Source organism: Aethalodelphis obliquidens, unplaced genomic scaffold (assembly GCF_003676395.1).
Source record: "Aethalodelphis obliquidens isolate GAN/ISIS:26980383/991018 unplaced genomic scaffold, ASM367639v1 scaffold50, whole genome shotgun sequence".
Taxonomy (NCBI): domain Eukaryota; kingdom Metazoa; phylum Chordata; class Mammalia; order Artiodactyla; family Delphinidae; genus Aethalodelphis; species Aethalodelphis obliquidens.
In genome coordinates, this window is record NW_020837994.1 from 5,642,706 (window position 1) to 5,660,603 (window position 17,898).

Below are 17,898 nucleotides of genomic sequence, written 5' to 3' on the forward strand. Positions count from 1 at the left end.
ACACACACACACACACACACACACACACACACACACACACACACACACAGGAGTGAGACTGTGGAAGGCAGTGTATGGAGGTCTACAACAGACTCACACTTCAGAAATGGAGAGCAGAGGAACTTAAAGGGGAGGAGAGAGAGCTCAGGCTACGGAGCCAGAAAGCCTGGGCTCCAACCTGGCTCTGCCATTTACCAGCCATGGGACCTTGGGCAAGTCATTTGACTCCCTGAGTCTCAGTTTCCTCAACTATAAAATGGGGATGATTACCCTTCCCTGCTGGGGTTTGAAGCTAAATGACACCAGGCTTTTAGCACAGAGGCTTGCATGCAGGAAGTGCTCAGTACACACGCTTCTCTTCCCCTCGCTGAGCAGGACCCTCGTTCGTCTGTCTTCTCCCTTTAGCTTAGTGACTGTTGCCGAAGGCGTCCTGGCTTGGGGGTGGGGGGTCACAGGGCCGCTCAGGAGGCTCCCTCTGCTCCCTGGATGCCCTCGTGGCCCTGCCTGCTGGCCTCTGTCTCACAGCGAGGTGCCGAGCTGCTTGCCCGCGGGTCTTACCTTCCTCGCAGTTCTCGCCCTTGTAGCCGGGGTTGCAGATGCAGGTGCCCATGATGCAGGTGCCGTGGTTACTGCAGGCCACGTCGATGCACTGGTTGGTGGGCACGTCGCACTCGGCGCCCTTCCAGCCGCTGTGGCACAGGCACCTGCCCTTCATGTACTGGCCGTTCCCACTGCAGAGCACGGGGCAGGAGGCTGCAGAGACAGCGCGGGAGGCCTGGCGTGAGTCCACGCCCCACGCACCCCATCTGGCCTCTGTCCCCTTCTCTCCTGGGCTTCAGCTGCTTTGCCACAATTCCCACGTGTGTCCACCTGTTTGCTTCTCTCGCTTTATTTCACTCCAGTTAAAACACATCAGGAATCGTAGGTGAAGGTGTACAGTGCAGGGCCTGGCACAGTTGGTGCCCACTGAACGCTGCTTCCCCCCCGTCCCCCTCATGTTACTGGTGCTGCACGGTGGTCACCAGCATCCTTAGATAGGAGGCTTCAGTCTGGTCCTTGGGCTCACTGGAAAAGACAGCTGGGCCTCCTGCCCTCCCCGCATCCCTCCTCCAGCACCCCCCTCCTAGTAGCACTGCATTTTGCTTCCCCATTCCTCACGTGCAGGGCCACTTACTATCATCTTTAACCCAGCCCATCTCAGCTTTCCTTGCCTTTCAGGTCTCCACTCAAGTCCCACACGCCACTGCCCCCATAAGAGAATAGCTGAGCCCAACCTGGCTCTTTAAAGTATTATCTTTCCATTTTGCCACTTAGCGTAAAGCGTTTTGTGATCGTCTGTACGAAGGACACTATATAAAAATAAATTACATTGCACTGTGCTGTAAGTACCTACCAGCCTTACTGAGACAGAATAAGGCTGCTTTATTCATGACTCTTAACTTTAAGTGCATATGGGATGAGACACTAATTCTTGTTAGAAGGTATGACTCTTCTCTCTGCACCACCTTCCCCCTGTTCCCACCTGGCTTTTTTCCTTTTTAAAACACTCAGCAGGTAATTGCTGTGCTTCCTCAAGGCCGCTGGCTCTGCTGTCTCACACTGGGTCTATTTCACGTCAGGAAGAACAAGCAGAATCCCCACGGCAGCACCACAGCATGGTATTTGGAGGGCGCCGTTTCCTCGACCTGGAAAACCATCTCTGCCTTCCACCAATGAACATCTCGTCTTAGTTCCAGTGTCACCCCATCTGGGGAGCCTTTACTGGTCCTCATTCCATCCAAGCAAAGACCCTTTCATGCTGACAGATGTTCCCCGCATCTAACCTCGCTCTAGGCGTGCTTCACGTATCACTGACTGCTTTGTCATCGTCTATTTCCCTGTCTGTCTCCCAGACTGAGAGGTCCTGGGCTTGGGTCTTGCTCCGTGTTGTAACCTCAGTGTCCAGCACAGGACCAAGCCCTGAAGGGCACTAAGCAAATGCCTGCTGAATGAGGGAAGAGGTGGAGAAACCAGAGGAAAGGGCCATTTTAGTTTCCCCAAGAGGAGTGCCCAATTCTCGGGAGTACAGATCTGCCCTGGCATTTTCCTCGTTAATTCTTCCAGGACAGAAATGAAGGCCAAAGGCACAGGCAGATCACGGGCAGCCTTTAAACTCTCCCTGTAGTGGTGACCATTAGCATCGTACATGCCCGAACAGGAGGCCACATTAGTGCCCTGTGTGGAGAAGGGCAGCCTCACCTCCCAGTCCCTCCCCTTGGTGGCCTCGGCCAACACTCTGCCTGCACTGTTAGATGGTAGGAACTGGAGCAGCAACTCAGGCCCTTCCATGAGGTCAGAGACAAACTACACTCACTAAAGACAAACGCCCAAGATGCTTGGCAAAAGGCCGATCGGTCCCCCAAGGGGAAATCTACTTTTCAACAGAACCCCCATGGCCGCTCCTCCTGTTCTCACAATGGACATGGGGTTCCCTGTGGCTGCCCTTCCTTCCTGACCTCCCCAGTCATGCACCCATGGAAAACATGGCTGGGTCAGCCAGGGCTCTGCCTGCGGACCTCCCTCTCAGGGCTTCAGAGGACTGGCTCTCGGGAGCCCTTCTCACAGGAGGCAGGAGCTGGCCTGGATTTCTGCGCTTGCTCGGAGAAGTGGGACCTGAACTGCCCACGGGGCCGCAGGGTGGACCCTGTAAGCCCACAAGCGGGGTTCTCACCTCGACCGCAGTCAGGGCCCAGGAAGCCCAGGAAGCAATGACAGGTCCCAGAGATGCAGTCGCCATTGCCGTAGCAGTTGCTGGGGCAGTTATCCACGGATTCTGTGGGAGAAAAGAGAAACAGAGCTGCAAACGGAAGCTTCTTTACCCAAACAGAGGGCCTGGGAATCCAGCCTCAGGTTAACTAGGACCCACACATTTGAGTGCTTCTGGCCCAGTCAGTGAAAGGAATCAATAAAGTTAAAAATGATATATTTACTCTTACTGAGGTACATCTCAACCGACGTTAAGAGACGTGTTTGGGAAAATGTGGGCCTAAACCAATGTTTTATAAATCAACTTTGTATCTACAAATGCAGTAGAGATTTCAGCTACAAACATTGGGAGAAAATAGTTTAACCCATTCGTGGTTATCTTTGGAGGCTGGGTTATGGGGGAGATTCTTGGGGTCTTCTTGACACTCTTCTATGTTTTACATTTTTCTCGTAATGGGCTGAGGCTCCATGAATTTGTTTTTTCATAAAGCTACTGGGGATTTGCAAATCTGTCTCTTCCCACTTCTGATTCTCCATCTATCAGTCCAGGCCCCAGCATCTCTCACCGGGGCTCACACAACGGCCTCATGGCTGGCCTCTCAGAGTCCTCTCCCCCTCTCCCCCTGATTCATTCACCACCCAGCAGCCTGAGCCATCTCTCTGAAACAATCTGATCCTGTCATTCTCTGACTTAAAACCCTTCAATGGCCCCCCATCTGCCGAAATGAAAAAATCCAAGCTCTTTCCAAATGCGTCAGAGTTTTCCTTCACATTCCCTTTGCCGTACCTGCATCCCCAGCATCGCCAATCAGTGCCCACCTTCTGCAGCGATGCTACTTTCTCTAATTCTTCCTAACACTGTACATTCGGTATCGTCTATGTGACATGCCAAGGAAATATAGGATTCATTTCAGAAAGACTTTAGTAAAAACTAAATCAATGTTTTGTAGCTCCAGTTAGTAAACCTGTTATCTAGGAAGTCTTTATTTGGAACGGCTCGTTTCTCAATAATGCTGGACATGGAATAAAGGAAGAAGCCACTAGATCCTGAATGCCTTCTTTGTGCCACGTATTTCCACAAAGGTTATTTCAGTTCACTGTCACGAAATCTTCAAGCATGTATCAATATTCCTATTTTACAAACAACAAAGAAATGACAAGATGAGGAGGCTGATAGAGAGATGAAGGGACTTGCTGAAGGCCCTGGAGATACTAAGTCATGGACGCCACATCTGAACCCAGGCCTCTGGACTCCAACCCCTGGTCTTCTTCAATGATGCTATGCTATCTGGGCCTTAAAGGAACTAACTCTTCAGCAGAAGCGATGAACAAGGCAGATGTGTGGGCCAGTGAGGCCAGTCCTGAAGACAGCAAAGGACCAGTTGGAAGGTAGCGAATTCTAGGACTTTCAGAGCTTGAAGGGATTGAAGAGACCACCTAGTCTAATAGTCTCATTTAATAGAGAAGGAAACTGAGACCCATAGGGAGGGCAGTGACTCACCCAAGGTCTCCGAGAGTCAGCAGAGTCCAGTTAAAGCAGAGAAAAGGTTAGTGCAGTGGGGCAGAGCTAAAGGCTCAACCTGTTGTCTTAGCTCCCAAGTGTAAGTCATGAAGCCAAGACTAAGACCTCTGTTAAATGAGATGTCACCATATGAGACATGAGTCTTACCTACAGGAAAGCTGTGGCTTAACTGGGAGACTGGGATAACAGCTTTCACCCAGGCAGCAGCACGGGGCGTGGAAGCTCTGCCTAGAGGTAAGGAGACCTGGTTCTGGGGCCCATCCTTCTAGAATCATGCTGGGTGACCTAAAGTAACTTCCTTCCCCTCTCTGGGTCTCACCTTCCTCATATGTGAAATGAAGGTGATAGCAGAGATGATTCCCAGGACTGCTTCCTGTTCTAAAATTCTATAAGCATCTTGCAGAAAAGGTGTCCAGACAGGGCATCAAGCCTTAAATCCAGGAAATCACTTAGGGCAATGCAATGGCAGCTGATATGGGGTAAAACTAGCAGAGGGAAGGCTTCTTGGAGGAGGTGAGCTTGAAAAATGGCTTGAGTATGGATAGGTGGGGGAAAGGTGGGGGGGATTTTGAGGTGCTCACAGCATGGTGCATTTCCCAAAAAGGTCTTTTCCCAGTTGTCTGCCGTTATCAACTTGGAAAAGACTGAAAACATTTGGGAAAAGGGTTCAGATGTATGCTTCTTTTTGTGAGCGGGTGGAAAATTCCCCTCGTGCGCTGTCCCTCTGCTATCCTGAGCAGCATACGACACTAACAGAGAGTTAAGAACGAGAGGGCCTAGTCTAGCCTGTGTTCTCATTTCAGGGAGTCTGAAGCTGTCTGGGACCTGGCAGAATGAGGCTCACGAGCCAGGGTCCTGAGCATCTCTGCTCTCCGTTGGCTTTGCCTGGGAGAACCCATATGCCTTTAAGTCCCTAAAGCCTCTATGTTAGGAGTGGCTTCCGAAACACTGTTTTTATAGAGGATGACTTCGGACATTTCCTTCTGAATATTCTTTTAACAATAAGAATTTTGAGTAAAGTTTAAGGCAAGATTATTTTCTCTTTAGGCTACTGGCTAATGGCACAAATGGAGGGTGGGTTCTACCTGCAGTCTTGCAGAAGGAGTACAGGACAGAGAGGCAGAAAGCCTGCTTTTAGCTCTTGTTCTGCTACTGAAGGGCTCTGGGACCTTGGCCACAGCACTCGATCTTCCTGTACCTGTTTCCTTAAATGTCACCTCCTCTGACAAGACTTCCTCATTTCTTAAACAGGCTAAGATACTCCTGGGACTTTTTCCATCACCCCTGTTAAAGCACCAGATAGGCAACACTGTTGACTGTGAGGACAGGACATCCTTGAGGACAGAAACCGAGTATATTCACTTACACATTTGCCCTGGTGTCCAAAGAAGGGTCTCAGTAAACGTTTGATGCCGTCCCTGAAAGAATTTGGCTAGATGTTCTCAGAGATCCCTCCCAGATCTAAAATTCTGTGGTCTAGGCCTTCTCAAACCCAGTGGTATAAAATATGTCTCCTCATACAAGTACCATAATTTCCAGCTGTGTTTTTTTTCTTTTTCTTTTTCCTTTCTCTCTCTTTTTTTTAATCTTTCTTTCTTTTTTCTTTTCCAGCTGTGTTTTTAATAGGATCAGTTGCAGGTAAGTGTCACACACTTTCTAGATTTTGATTTATGAAGTCTGTAAGACACAAACCTGTTAATTCAAAAAGTCTTCCTAGTGAAAAAGTAAGGCACATATATTTTCTGTGACTGAGTATCATGTTGGTTGCTGTATCTGACAGAATAGAAGGCTGTTTGCTACAAAACTTGCCCCAGGCTGCTGGTGTCAGAAGGCAGAAGTTTTAGGAGATGTGGAATAATTTTACCACAGCAACATGGAAGTAGAGACATTTGGAGAATATTTCTTTTTGATGAAATGTCTTTGTATATAGTTTTTCTTCCACTTGGAAGGATTTCAACTACTTGGGGTCCACTTGGAATCCTACAAATAATGAGTCTCCAGTGACCAGATATCTCTATGCTAAATGCTAGTACAGAAGTGACACTCACTAGCTTGGGAGAAGTGTGAACTTTATCGCATAAACATGTTATGTTTTCAATTAGTGTCTGGTGAGTTTCTTCCCCTATAGTTCCTTCCTGCTTTGCTCATGGTCACACTGCAGCTGCCTTCATGTAGTACAAGGTGTACCTTAGATCTGCTCAGATCTGAATGAAAAATTCAGCTGCCTGTAAATAACTGGTTTTCATAATTGGGTGTATGGTATGGTAGAAAACAGACGCCTTTCCCCCCAGCTTTTGCTTTTCTATCACAACAGTGTGTTCTGCTAGGAAATTTGATTTTCAGAAACTTGTTTTTCCTTCCATCAATATTGGAATGCAGAATTTAAATGTTTCCTGAGCTCATTCTCTGGACATGTGTTCTGAGTGGGCGTGTTCTCTGGATGTTGACCAAAATATTGCTCGAAATACAAAGGGGCATCTGCAGAAGGAAGAAAAGACAACAACGGTCCTTCCTGGAGAAAACACGGGAGACGGGAAACTATAGAGGCCTTTGGTGAAGCCACAGCAGTGCCTCATTTTGTCTGCTCACCACGCTTTTCCAGAGACAGATCATTAGCATCGCCATGTCAAGGTGAACGATGATCACAGTTGGTAAGTATGTCCTCCTGGGTCTAGGGCTGATGTCTGGGAAAGCCTGCCTTCATTTGCCACCTTCTGCTTTTCTTATTTGAAATCCCGGAGCCTCGTTTTTGCAGGAAACAAGGAGAGACCACAGAGGGAAATTCTGCCTGAAGGAGGACTACTGGGCAGTGTAATTGCCTACTGGACTCCAGTTTCACAGGGGCAGTTATAGGAGAAGGGGAGAGGAGGCTTTTCTCCTTTATTAGCTCACTGTGGTGTGGGCACACCTGCTTTGTGCCCTGCTCTGAGCAGGCAAACCTTTGCAGTGATGGAGCCTGAGGTTGAATTCCAGCACCAAAGACAGAAGGAACCAGTTGTGAGTGAGGTCAGAGCCCACTAGCCATCCTTGTCTCTCTTTTCTGCTCACCCAGCACTTATCCCCCCGCCTCCCCCAGCGCCTCCTCCATGTACTGCTCGCCTGTGATGTGTCCCAGCTAATGAAAGCCCGCGCTAGCTACCTACAGCTCCTCCCTCTGCTTCTCTTGTCTCTCCTTAAGCTGTAACAGTGGATGTTGGCAACTTTTTGGAAGCACTTGTTTATAGAGCCAAGGTCTACCTATTGCCAAGAGAGATGTACTCTTTGATGCCTCCTTTTGGCTTCTCTGTAGGAGGACGGATGCTAATGCTTCAGGCAAGAAGGAAGGAACATGGACTCCAGAACAGCCCATTGGATGACTGGATACGTCGTCTTGTCTACAGCTGGTGAAATTTATACTCTAGGTTACATCTATTACAGCCCCTTTGATCCTGAAGCCGGGGCTGGGTTTGTTGTCGACAACCAAAAGAAGAGAGGGAAACAAACTAGACAGCAAAGCTGGGTGTTAATTCTACAGTTACTCTGACAGAGACCCTTTCATTCCCTCAAATGGAACTGTGAAAGGTCTATCATATATTCTAATGTATTCCCTGTAATTACGAGAATTAGGTACTTTTGCCACCATTTCACAGTCTCACATGGAGACTGAGAGCTGAAGTCACTTTCTCAAGGTCACACAGCTGTAAGGGTGAATCTGGTAAGTGAACCAAGTTCTATCTGAAGCCAAAGTTTGTGGTATATGGCCTGGACCAAAATATGGGATCCAGTCCCATACTAGCTATGAGCCCTATGGACAAGGCATCTCTAAACATCAGTTTCTTCATCTGTGAAATGGGGTTAATAATAGCACCCACCTCAGAGGGTTACTTTGAAGGCAAATAGTGCTACGCTGTACATGTAAAGCGTTTGCCCAGGACTTGGCAGAGTTGGTAGTTTGGCTTTAAGGAAGGTCACACATGCTTTCCGTTTGTGAACCACAACAGCACACGAACTTGGTCTAATGAATCCAAACAAGGCAATATGGGTTCCTGGGGGGTAAACACACATACACACACGAAACACAGAGAAACTCTCTGCAGTAAAAACAGAAACGCAAACAAGCAATGTGCTGAATGTGATGACGGCAGGATATTTGGGTAAATTTCCTCCTGGGGAAAAAGCACTATCAAAGCAAATTAAACCTGCTGTCTCCCAGAAGCCCAAACACAGGCCAGCTCAGGACAACACCTGAACGAACTTTCCCCCCGTGCACTCCAGTTTGGCACTGGGCGGGTGCAGGTGCTGGAAAGCTGTTCTGCGGCCTGTGAGGCATCAGTCTGTAGGTGCCCCAGCTTTCTTTGCAGATGATGGGATTCAAAGGCCTTCAGTCTGCAACAGTCTAGGTCAATGCAATGACAAAAATCTGACAAAGCCTCTGACAGCCTGGGCTTGAAGCCAGTTCTACACTGGCATTTGAACTGGGAGATCTCTTTTCAGTCCTACCCCAGAAGTCTACCAACCACCATTAAGAGCAGTTCCAAGGAGGGATCTAAGAAGAAGACTGTTCCCTTGATTATATCCAGTCTTGGTTCTTTGTTAATTATTTCTTTGGGGGCAAACCAAATTTCACCAATTTCACTGTGAGCTCCTTGAAGACATGCATTATGTCTGGCTCTCCAAACAGGCAAGTCCTCAGTAATGTTTGTTGGATTGAGCAGCTAAGCAGGAGTGCAATGGAGGAAAGGGGTCAGGGTCATGGACACGGCACAACAGTCAGACTCAAGAGAACAGCTGGTGGCCAGCAAAGCTGCTGTTTCCTTGTCCTATGTTTTTAGATGTGCAATGTCTAGAAGAATGCAGGGAGTGATAGGAAGTTCGACTTTGCATTGCACTCTCAGACCGTATTTGGAGCTCAGCTGTTCACATCTGGGAGGCACATTTAAGAGCCCAATAAGATAAACGGGAGCATGTTCATCGAAGAGCAACCGGATGGTTAAGAGAACTTGAAATCACATTGCAAATACAGAATTCTTGAGAGAGTTGGGACTTTAGCTTACTAAGGGAGTATGAATCCTGCTTAAAAATAACTAAAGGGCTATTGTGGGAAATAAGGAGTAGACTTTTGTTTTGGTCCTAATAACTGGACTTAGGTCCAATGAGTAAGGACTATAGTCCTTGGGCAATGGAGTTGGTTTGAAAGAAGAAAATTTTGTAAGGGAATACCACTTACTATGTTGGGTTATCTTCTGTTGATGTATATGTATCTACCTAAATATTGTAAACTTCATGAGGGCAGGAAATGTGTTATTCATCTCTGAATCTCTAGTAAATAGTCATCCTTGACTCAAAGCAGGTCTTAAATGAACCTTTGTTAGTTGAATGGCCAAATGAACAGGCTATGTGAGCTATAAGGTCATATATTTTCAGTCACTGATGTACTGCAGGAGAGGGCAAATTAATGACTGGGATATTGCAGGGAGATTAAAGATAGACAGTATAGCATCTTCCAAATCGGAAATCTCACAGTGCTATGAGTCATGGTGTAAGGGAACATGCCTGGATTGGATCAAGAAACTTGGGTTCTTTTTTTTTTTTTTTTTTCTTTTTTGCGGTACATGGGCCTCTCACTGCTGTGGCCTCTCCCGCTGCGGAGCACAGGTTCCGGACGCGCAGGCTCAGCGGCCATGGCTCACGGGCCCAGCCGCTCCCCCGCGTGTGGGATCTTCCCGGACCGGGGCACGAACCCACGTCTCCTGCATCGGCAGGCGGACCCTCCACCACCGCACCACCAGGGAAGCCCAGAAACTTGGGTTCTTTACTTACAAAACAGAAATAGACTCATAGGCTGGAAGCAACCTAAATGTCCATTGACAGAAGAATGGATAAAGACGTGGTACATGTATACAATGGAATATTACTCAGCCATAAAAAAGAATGAAATAATGCCATTTGCAGCAACATGGGTGGACCTAGAGATTGTCATAGTGAGTGAAGTTAAGTCAGACAGAGAAAGACAAATATAATATCATATGATATTGCTTACATGTGGAATCTAAAAAATTGGTACAAATGAACTTATTTACAAAACAGAAATGGTCACAGATGTAGAAAACAAACTTATCATTACCAGCGGGGAAAGGGGGGAGGAATAAATTCGGAGATTGGGATTGACATATACACACTACTATATATAGAATAGATGAGTAATAAGGACCTACTGTATAGCACAGGGAACTCTTCTCAATACTCTGTAACGACCTATATGGGAAAAGAATCTAAAAAAGAGTAGATATATGTATATGTATAACTGATTCACTTTGCTGTACAGCAGAAACTAACACAACATTGTAAATCAACTATACTCCAATAAAAATTTTTTAAAAAAGAAATAGACTCACAGACATAGAAAACAAATTACTGGTTACCAAAGGGGAAGGGGGAGGAGGGATAAATTACGAGTTTGAGATTAGCAGATACAAACTACTATATATAAAATAGATAAACAATAAGGACCTACTGTATAGCACAGAGAACTACATTCAGTGTCTTGTAATAACCTATAATGGAAAATACTCTGAAGAAGAATATATATACATGTATATACACGCACATATATATGTATAACTGAATCGCTTTGCTGTACACTTGAAACTAACACAACACTGTAAATCAACTATACTTCAGTAATAAAAAAAGAATAAGAAACTTGGGTTCTCATCCTACTCCTGCCACTACCTTCCGAGGCAACCTTAGCCATGTCCCCTTTTTCGCTCAGGAACTTTCTCTTCATCTACAAAATTCATTACATTTATTCAGCAAACATTTATTGAGCATCTCCTCTGGCTCAGGAAGTTTCCCGGTGCAGTGATGACTTGGATGATCTTTCAGGTCTAAGATCCTGTGATCTAATGAATCAGATCAAATTGTCACTACTTAGAAAACTATACTAACATGAAAAAGATGAGAAAATAAATCATCATGATGTTTATGGCCTGAGGGAGAGAAAGGAAGTTTGCTCCTTTAAGGACAGACTCCAACTTTTTAAACCTCTCTCTGTGTCCTCAGATAACTGGCCTCGCATTATAATGTATTGGGTGAGAGGGGCCTCCAGTGAGTCACTGAGGCCAAGGGCACAGGGATGGGAATACAGAGCAGGTGCCTCACTGGCTGCTTCTGGCTAAGAGCTCCTACCTCTCTCCCCGGGGCTGCTGGCAGCAGCTTTCACAGATGCCGGAGTCCCCACAGTTGGCTCTGCAGCCTTTCCCAGAGAACTCTGCACATGCGTAGTGTGCGGCCATGCTCCGTGAGCATATGCCAGGGAGGCCACTGAGACACACGGCAAGTGGTGATGACACTGCCCAGTGCCATGCTGTTCAAGAGCACAAGGGCCTTCCAAGGAGACGTGCTTGTTCTCATGCTTGGATACACTTTTCCTTCCTTTATAGATGTATCCATCCTTCACCCACAGCTCCTTCTGAGGAGCGATGCTCTGCCCACAGTTCCTGCCTAAGCAGTAGACACAGGTAGACCAGATGACCGGCCACAGCTGATTGGACTGGGACCCAAGGAGAGTCATTTCATAGGCTGCTCAGCGCTCTATGACGTGGCCTGGTGCACAGAGGCTCTGGGCCAATCAGAGTCCTGCTCTAGTATTTGAAATCAAATGTGCCCAGGGAATGCGACAGCCGGTCAAAAGAGTGGAAGCCAAGAGACATGATGGAAAGAGAGGGGCTGGGGAGGTTCTTCTGGCCAGGTAGGAGCCCACGTTCAGAGGACGCAGTCCTGAGTGCGCAGAGGAAGCTGGCCTATTGGCTGGGAGAGGTAAATGGAGTGGGAGCTCAGAGAGAGGCACGAGGTCACACCGCCCATGAGAAGAAGAGAATGACGGGGACTGGGAAGCAGACTGGGCTCCCAGAGGCTTCTCAGTGCGTATTTTAGTCCCAAGCCCTGTGAACCTTTTTGAAACTACTTCACCACCACACCTGCCTTTCCTTGAGGTGGGCTGAGTGTGTTTTTGCTTCTGGCAACTGAAAGTACCCTGACACATCCATTCGCCTTGAACCTTATCAGCTCTACCTGATAGTTATCAGGCTTTGATGATAACTGGCAAGTGCAGGACAGGATGTTTTTAAAGCATTTCTGCATACAGTGGCATAGTTTTATTTGATCCTTACAATAGCTCTGTATGCAGGAAGGGAAGGCGCTCTTTATCATTCCCCATTTTATAGATGGGAACACGAAGGCACAGAGAACTCGCTCAAGTTCCTGCAGCTAACAAGTGACAGGGCTAGTATTAAAATCTGTATTTCTCCTCCCACCTAATTGAGGGATTCCTTGACTACACCACAACTGCCAATCCAGTAAGAAAACACGCCGATCCCCCTCCTTTTGCCTCCAGTTACAGAGTGAGGACGACACAAAGGATGCTGCCAGGGCCAGGAAATTCCAAATGGTACCTAATTTGGTTTAGTTAATTGAAATTCTGGTTTTAAAACATACCTGCCAGCATTCGAACATCAAAATGTGGTTCTGGCCCCTCACACTGTATCATACTTGGGCAATAATATTGTTCCATCATTTGTTCACTGATGATAATTCATTCAAACAAGTCTCTGTTAGTTCCACTGTGCTGATGCCATCAGGAGGACCTGAAGTGTGGTCCCTGTTCTCAAGGAGCAGTAGAAAGGCTCCAAAGGAGCCTTTGGAGTCAGGCAGGTCTGGGACTAAATGTCAACTCTGTTACTTCTAAGGGTGAGACTTAGAGAAAGTCACTATCTGAGTCTCAGTTTACTCATCTGTGGAATGAAAAAATCGTTTGTCCTACACACTTGTACAGATTAAATAAAACCAGTGTGTGTGTGTGTGTGTGTGTGTGTGTGTGTGTATAAACACACACCTGGTACATGACAGGTGCTCAGGAAATGTTGCTTGCTCCTGTCCCTAGCATAGTTTTTTCCAAACTTTATCCTGTGTCAGTCCCCTGAGAGGAGTGTTAAAACATGGATTGCTGGGCCGTACCCCCAGAGTTTCCGATTTAATAGGTCTGGGTCCCAGGTGATGTTCATGCCCTTGGTCTGGGTACCACCTTGAGAACCACTGGTCTGGAAGAAAGGCTGAGATTTTTGCACACAGGTTTATAAAAACAAGCCAGAGGGGACTGAAAGATCTAAACTATGCAAGAATGCAAAAGAATTCATGGACCACTTCCAAAGAGAAGGGTTTGATCCTCCAGGAGGGAGTGTTTGAATAGCTCTTAAAGAATAGGCAGCTTTTTGAAATGCAAAGCAGTCCTGGGCAAGATGGGGGTCGGGTGAGAGCCAGATCCAGGGGAATCATCTTTGCTGCTCCCACGAAGTGATCTGCTGATATCATGCCAACTCCACGTCAAGTCTGTCTTTGGAACAAATTACTTAAGAAATCAATTTTGGGTTTTTTTGGTGGTTTTTTTTTCAGTTTTTTAAAAGCTCAACTTGGCTGCTGGCTAGAGTTCCATCTAATGAGCATCACTTTGTGTTAAATTATTCTGTGATGACAGACAATGGAGGAACAGAAAAAGGTTCTGAGGAGGTGGGGGGGGGGGACTGCTAATTATTCTCCAATCTTTTATCCAGGCTTGTCACCAAGCTTGACACTGCTTACAAAGCACATAGAAAACCAACCCCTCAGTCCCCCTTGCATGTCATGTCTGAAAATGCACAGAAGGATGATGTAAAGATGACCTAGACACCTGCAGACTAAAAAGGCCCATGGCGGCCTGGCCTTGGCTTGGAGAATGGCAAATGTCTGGTCGGCATCACCTCTGGCCTGAACCACGGCATCAGCCCTCCAAGTGGACTTCTGTTTCCAGCCTCGTCCCTGTCAGTCTGTCCTGCACCTGGAAGCCAGAGCTGTCATCCTGAAATTGAGTCTCTTCGGGCCACCGACAAGGCCGCTGTTCCTTAGCATCTAGAGTTGATACCACAAACCGGAGGCTTATGGACACTTTTGTTTGCAAAGTGTTTTAAAAAATTTGAATCAGTTGCCAGAATTTTTCAAAAAAGAGAATTCACAGAAAAATCTGAATGGTGGCTTTTCTTGAAAAATCGGAAGATCAGCATGGCAGCAATCTCTTCTCATTTAGGAGAGGCCCAGATACCATGGCTGTCCACAGCCCCAACCTGCAGCTTCCCGCACTGCCGCCACGTGCCCGGGTCCCTGGGGCATCTGAACGCAGGACGCCAGCCCCGAGCAGCGCTTCCAGACGTCACTCATTTGGGTGCTGCCTTTACGTTGTTGCCATAGCCACACACCATCTGTCCTCTTAGGCACTTAGTATTTTTAGACTCATTTATTTTCTTAAACAAATTTATTTTAAAAAGAAATTCAAAGTAATAGTTTGATATACCTAATTATACTTTTTCTAGTTTACTAAAATAAAAACCCAATTTTTGAAGTAGAGTCTGTCTATGCATAATATAAAATAATCTCAAGAACTATAAGAAACACTGGAGGGGAGAAAGACCACATTTCGGAACCGGGAGGTGAATGCTCCAATTCCCTTTCCAAGCTAACTTCTCTGCCACAGGGGTCCTCCTCATGGCCTCTCTGTGTTGCTGCCAAATTGCTCCCCCCAGCTCCTGAACCCACCCACCCTTTTCAGCCTTCCTGACTGTGCCCACGCTGGTGACTTCACCTGTAAAGCCTTCAGAAAGAAAAAGACAAATACCGTATGCTAACACACATATACGGAATTTAAGAAAAAAAAAATGTCATGAAGAACCTAGGGCTAAGACAGGAATAAAGACACAGACCTACTAGAGAATGGACTTGAGGATATGGGGAGGGGGAAGGGTGAGCTGTGACAAAGCGAGAGAGAGGCATGGACATATATACACTACCAAACGTAAGGTAGATAGCTAGTGGGAAGCAGCGCATAGCACAGGGAGATCAGCTCGGTGCTTTGTGACTGCCTGGAGGGGTGGGATAGGGAGGGTGGGAGGGAGGGAGACGCAAGAGGGAAGAGATATGGGAACATATGTATATGTATAACTGATTCACTTTGTTATAAAGCAGAAACTAGCACACCATTGTAAAGCAATTAGACTCCAATAAAGATGTTAAAAAAAAAAAAAGCCTTCCCCTTAGCCCCTTCCCCTTGTCCAAGTCCTACCTAACCTTCAAGGCCCAATTTAAATACCACCTCTTTCACGAAGCCTCCCCAGATTCCTCTTAGCAAGACAGACCTCATAGTCTCTCATCTGAATCTAAACAGCAATTTATTTCTATCCTTCGCTTATCACCTACTGCTGTCTACCTTGCCGTCTAGTTATTTATGAGCACGGCTCCTTTTCTCTAGTAGGCGGCAAACTCCTTGAGAGGAAGGGATCCATTTCCCTTCCCCTTCCTTGTCCGTGTCTCCCCAGTGGCTGGCACACCGCCTTGTCTAGAGTGGCTGTTCACTCAACGCTTGCTAAGTATCAAATGACAAAGGGCCATGTGTGGCTGACTTCATGTCCTCTGGTGTGTCCAGCCTCAGCCTCTAAGGCTGGGCTCCTTCTGTGGGGCCTGGATTGTCTATTTCCTTGCTGATTTCTTCTTTTTTAAAAAAATTTATTTTCTAACTTCGTTTTTATAAATTTTTTTTCCAGACCTGTGGCTTCACTTTCATATCTCTTCCTCTGGGCCTGTTTCATTCAGCCAGACACAATATTGGGCTCTCTACTCGCCAAACAGCACTAACCACATGTTTTGGGAACATGTAGTAATAAAACTTTGCAGGGCCCCCATTCTTCTCTCCAGCAAGAGCTGTCAAGATGGCGTCTGTGAATTATGTGCTTGAATTACTTCCACCTGGACATAACACAATAAAATGACTAACAAGATGGATACGTTCTCAGACTCTGGTGGATTTTTCTTTACAATACTTAGAATGCATGTTGGTCAGTTGTGCGATGATTGGGACAGTACTTCTTTCTTATTTATCTAGTGGGTAACACTCAGTGTAATAACTTGGGTCTATATCTTTGGGCCAGAGGCGAAGTTGGACTTCTGCTTGACACCAAAACCTATTAGAGATCATGGTAATGTAATTACATGTTCAAGTTAAACATTTTATAGCTGCTCTAGCCACCGGGATATTATCACTCCCCCAGCCTGTAGGGAGAGACTGTCCAATGGCAGAAGTGAAAGCTACACATCTTGCAAGGAATTGAGAAATAGTTGCTGTTGTGAAAAGTTTATGGAACCTTCTGGCCACCTCTGATTCTCTGGCAGAAGCAAGACTTTAAGCCACCAATATACTAGGTTATAACATAAATGTTAGCCCCTGTCTGGGCCTGACGTGGAGGGGAAGTCTCCCAAGTTTCCTAACCAATGAAACGCTGGTCAGGCCATGTGCCAGGCTGTCCTCATGTTGAAGCACTAGACCACAACCCCTGTGGCTGGCCAGCCTTCCTCCCAGGTCCTGGGCTCCTTGCACTTGTCTACTGGGCTGGACTGTGAGCACACCCAGGTGTGGTCAGCTGGGTCCTGCCTCCCGGGCTGAGTCTCCAGGCCCTCCGTTCCTCAGAGCTGTATGTCACCTCTGGCATAATTCGGCTTCACTTGTCTGGAGCTCCCTGACCCATGACTGAGCATGGGCCATGCAATCAGAACCTGGGTGTGACTTCCAGTTTTTTCCCTGGGAAATGGGAAAAATTTATCTCATAGCGGGGTTGGGGGTATATGAGATAATGCATGTGGAGCAATTAGTGGGGCTTATGGTAAATGTCTCATCAGTGGTAGAGGTAAAATGAAACCAAGTCAACACACATCAAACAAAGTAAACCCACTTTTGGCTAGGCCAAATCAGAGGCTGTGTAGTGTAACAGAACGAGCACAGACTTTAGAGTGAGACCCCTGGCGTTCCCATCCCACTCTGCCACCTCCTATGTGACCATAAGCAAGTCAGTTCACCTCTCTGTGCCCGTTTCCTTTTCTGAAAAGGAGGTCTAGGTGTTATAGTATAACAACTGTAGGTGGTACAGTATTAACATCTGAACCCCTATGGATGGGGGCTATGGACCCTTCTAGCGGGTATTTCCTGGCTGCCCCCGAGCTGTCCTCAGCTCGCTCCTTCATCAGGGCCTCCTGGCATGTTGCACCTGAAGGTGTGTGTACTTGATGACAACAGGACAGAGGGAGCCCGAGAGCTTGGGAAAGCAGCAACAAATGCTCCAACACCATCTCCACACAGGACTGGCTTTTGTTATCAGGGCCCAGCTGAGTCCATGTAGATTATGTTTCTTCTACCTGCATGACACACTACAACATATGGGATGTGTCCACACAGAGGTACCAGGGTGCTGAATTCTCTCTTCCTTTCAGCTTAATCCTCTAAGGTATGGACGAACATTCCACAGACATCACCCCTCCTTTCTGTGAAAGATGAGTTGTAAGGGACTGGCCTTTCCTAGAAACCCCTGGGGACATTTCCCGTGAACCCCCTTCACACTGGCCAACCCCTCGCTTCTTCCCTCTGTTAGCTCTCACCCTGAGGACTGATCCATCGCTATACCCACAGTGGGGGCCCAGCGGCCAAAGACAGAGCATGACTGACACACACAGACACAGACACAGACACACACACAGACACACACACACACACACACACACACACACACACACACACACACACA

At 47.0% G+C, this 17,898-nt stretch overlaps 1 protein-coding gene across 1 annotated transcript in view; it reads right to left on the minus strand.

Moving 5' to 3' along the window:
* The window catches only part of TENM4 (teneurin transmembrane protein 4), a 742,958-nt gene that overhangs the window by 149,600 nt on the left and 575,460 nt on the right, over positions 1-17,898 (minus strand). Inside the window, exons 16-17 of the mRNA XM_027083511.1 lie at positions 2,711-2,812; positions 559-753 (exon numbers count right to left, since the gene is read on the minus strand). Coding sequence (XP_026939312.1) covers positions 559-753; positions 2,711-2,812 — 297 coding nt within the window. The remainder of the gene's footprint in view (positions 1-558; positions 754-2,710; positions 2,813-17,898) is intronic.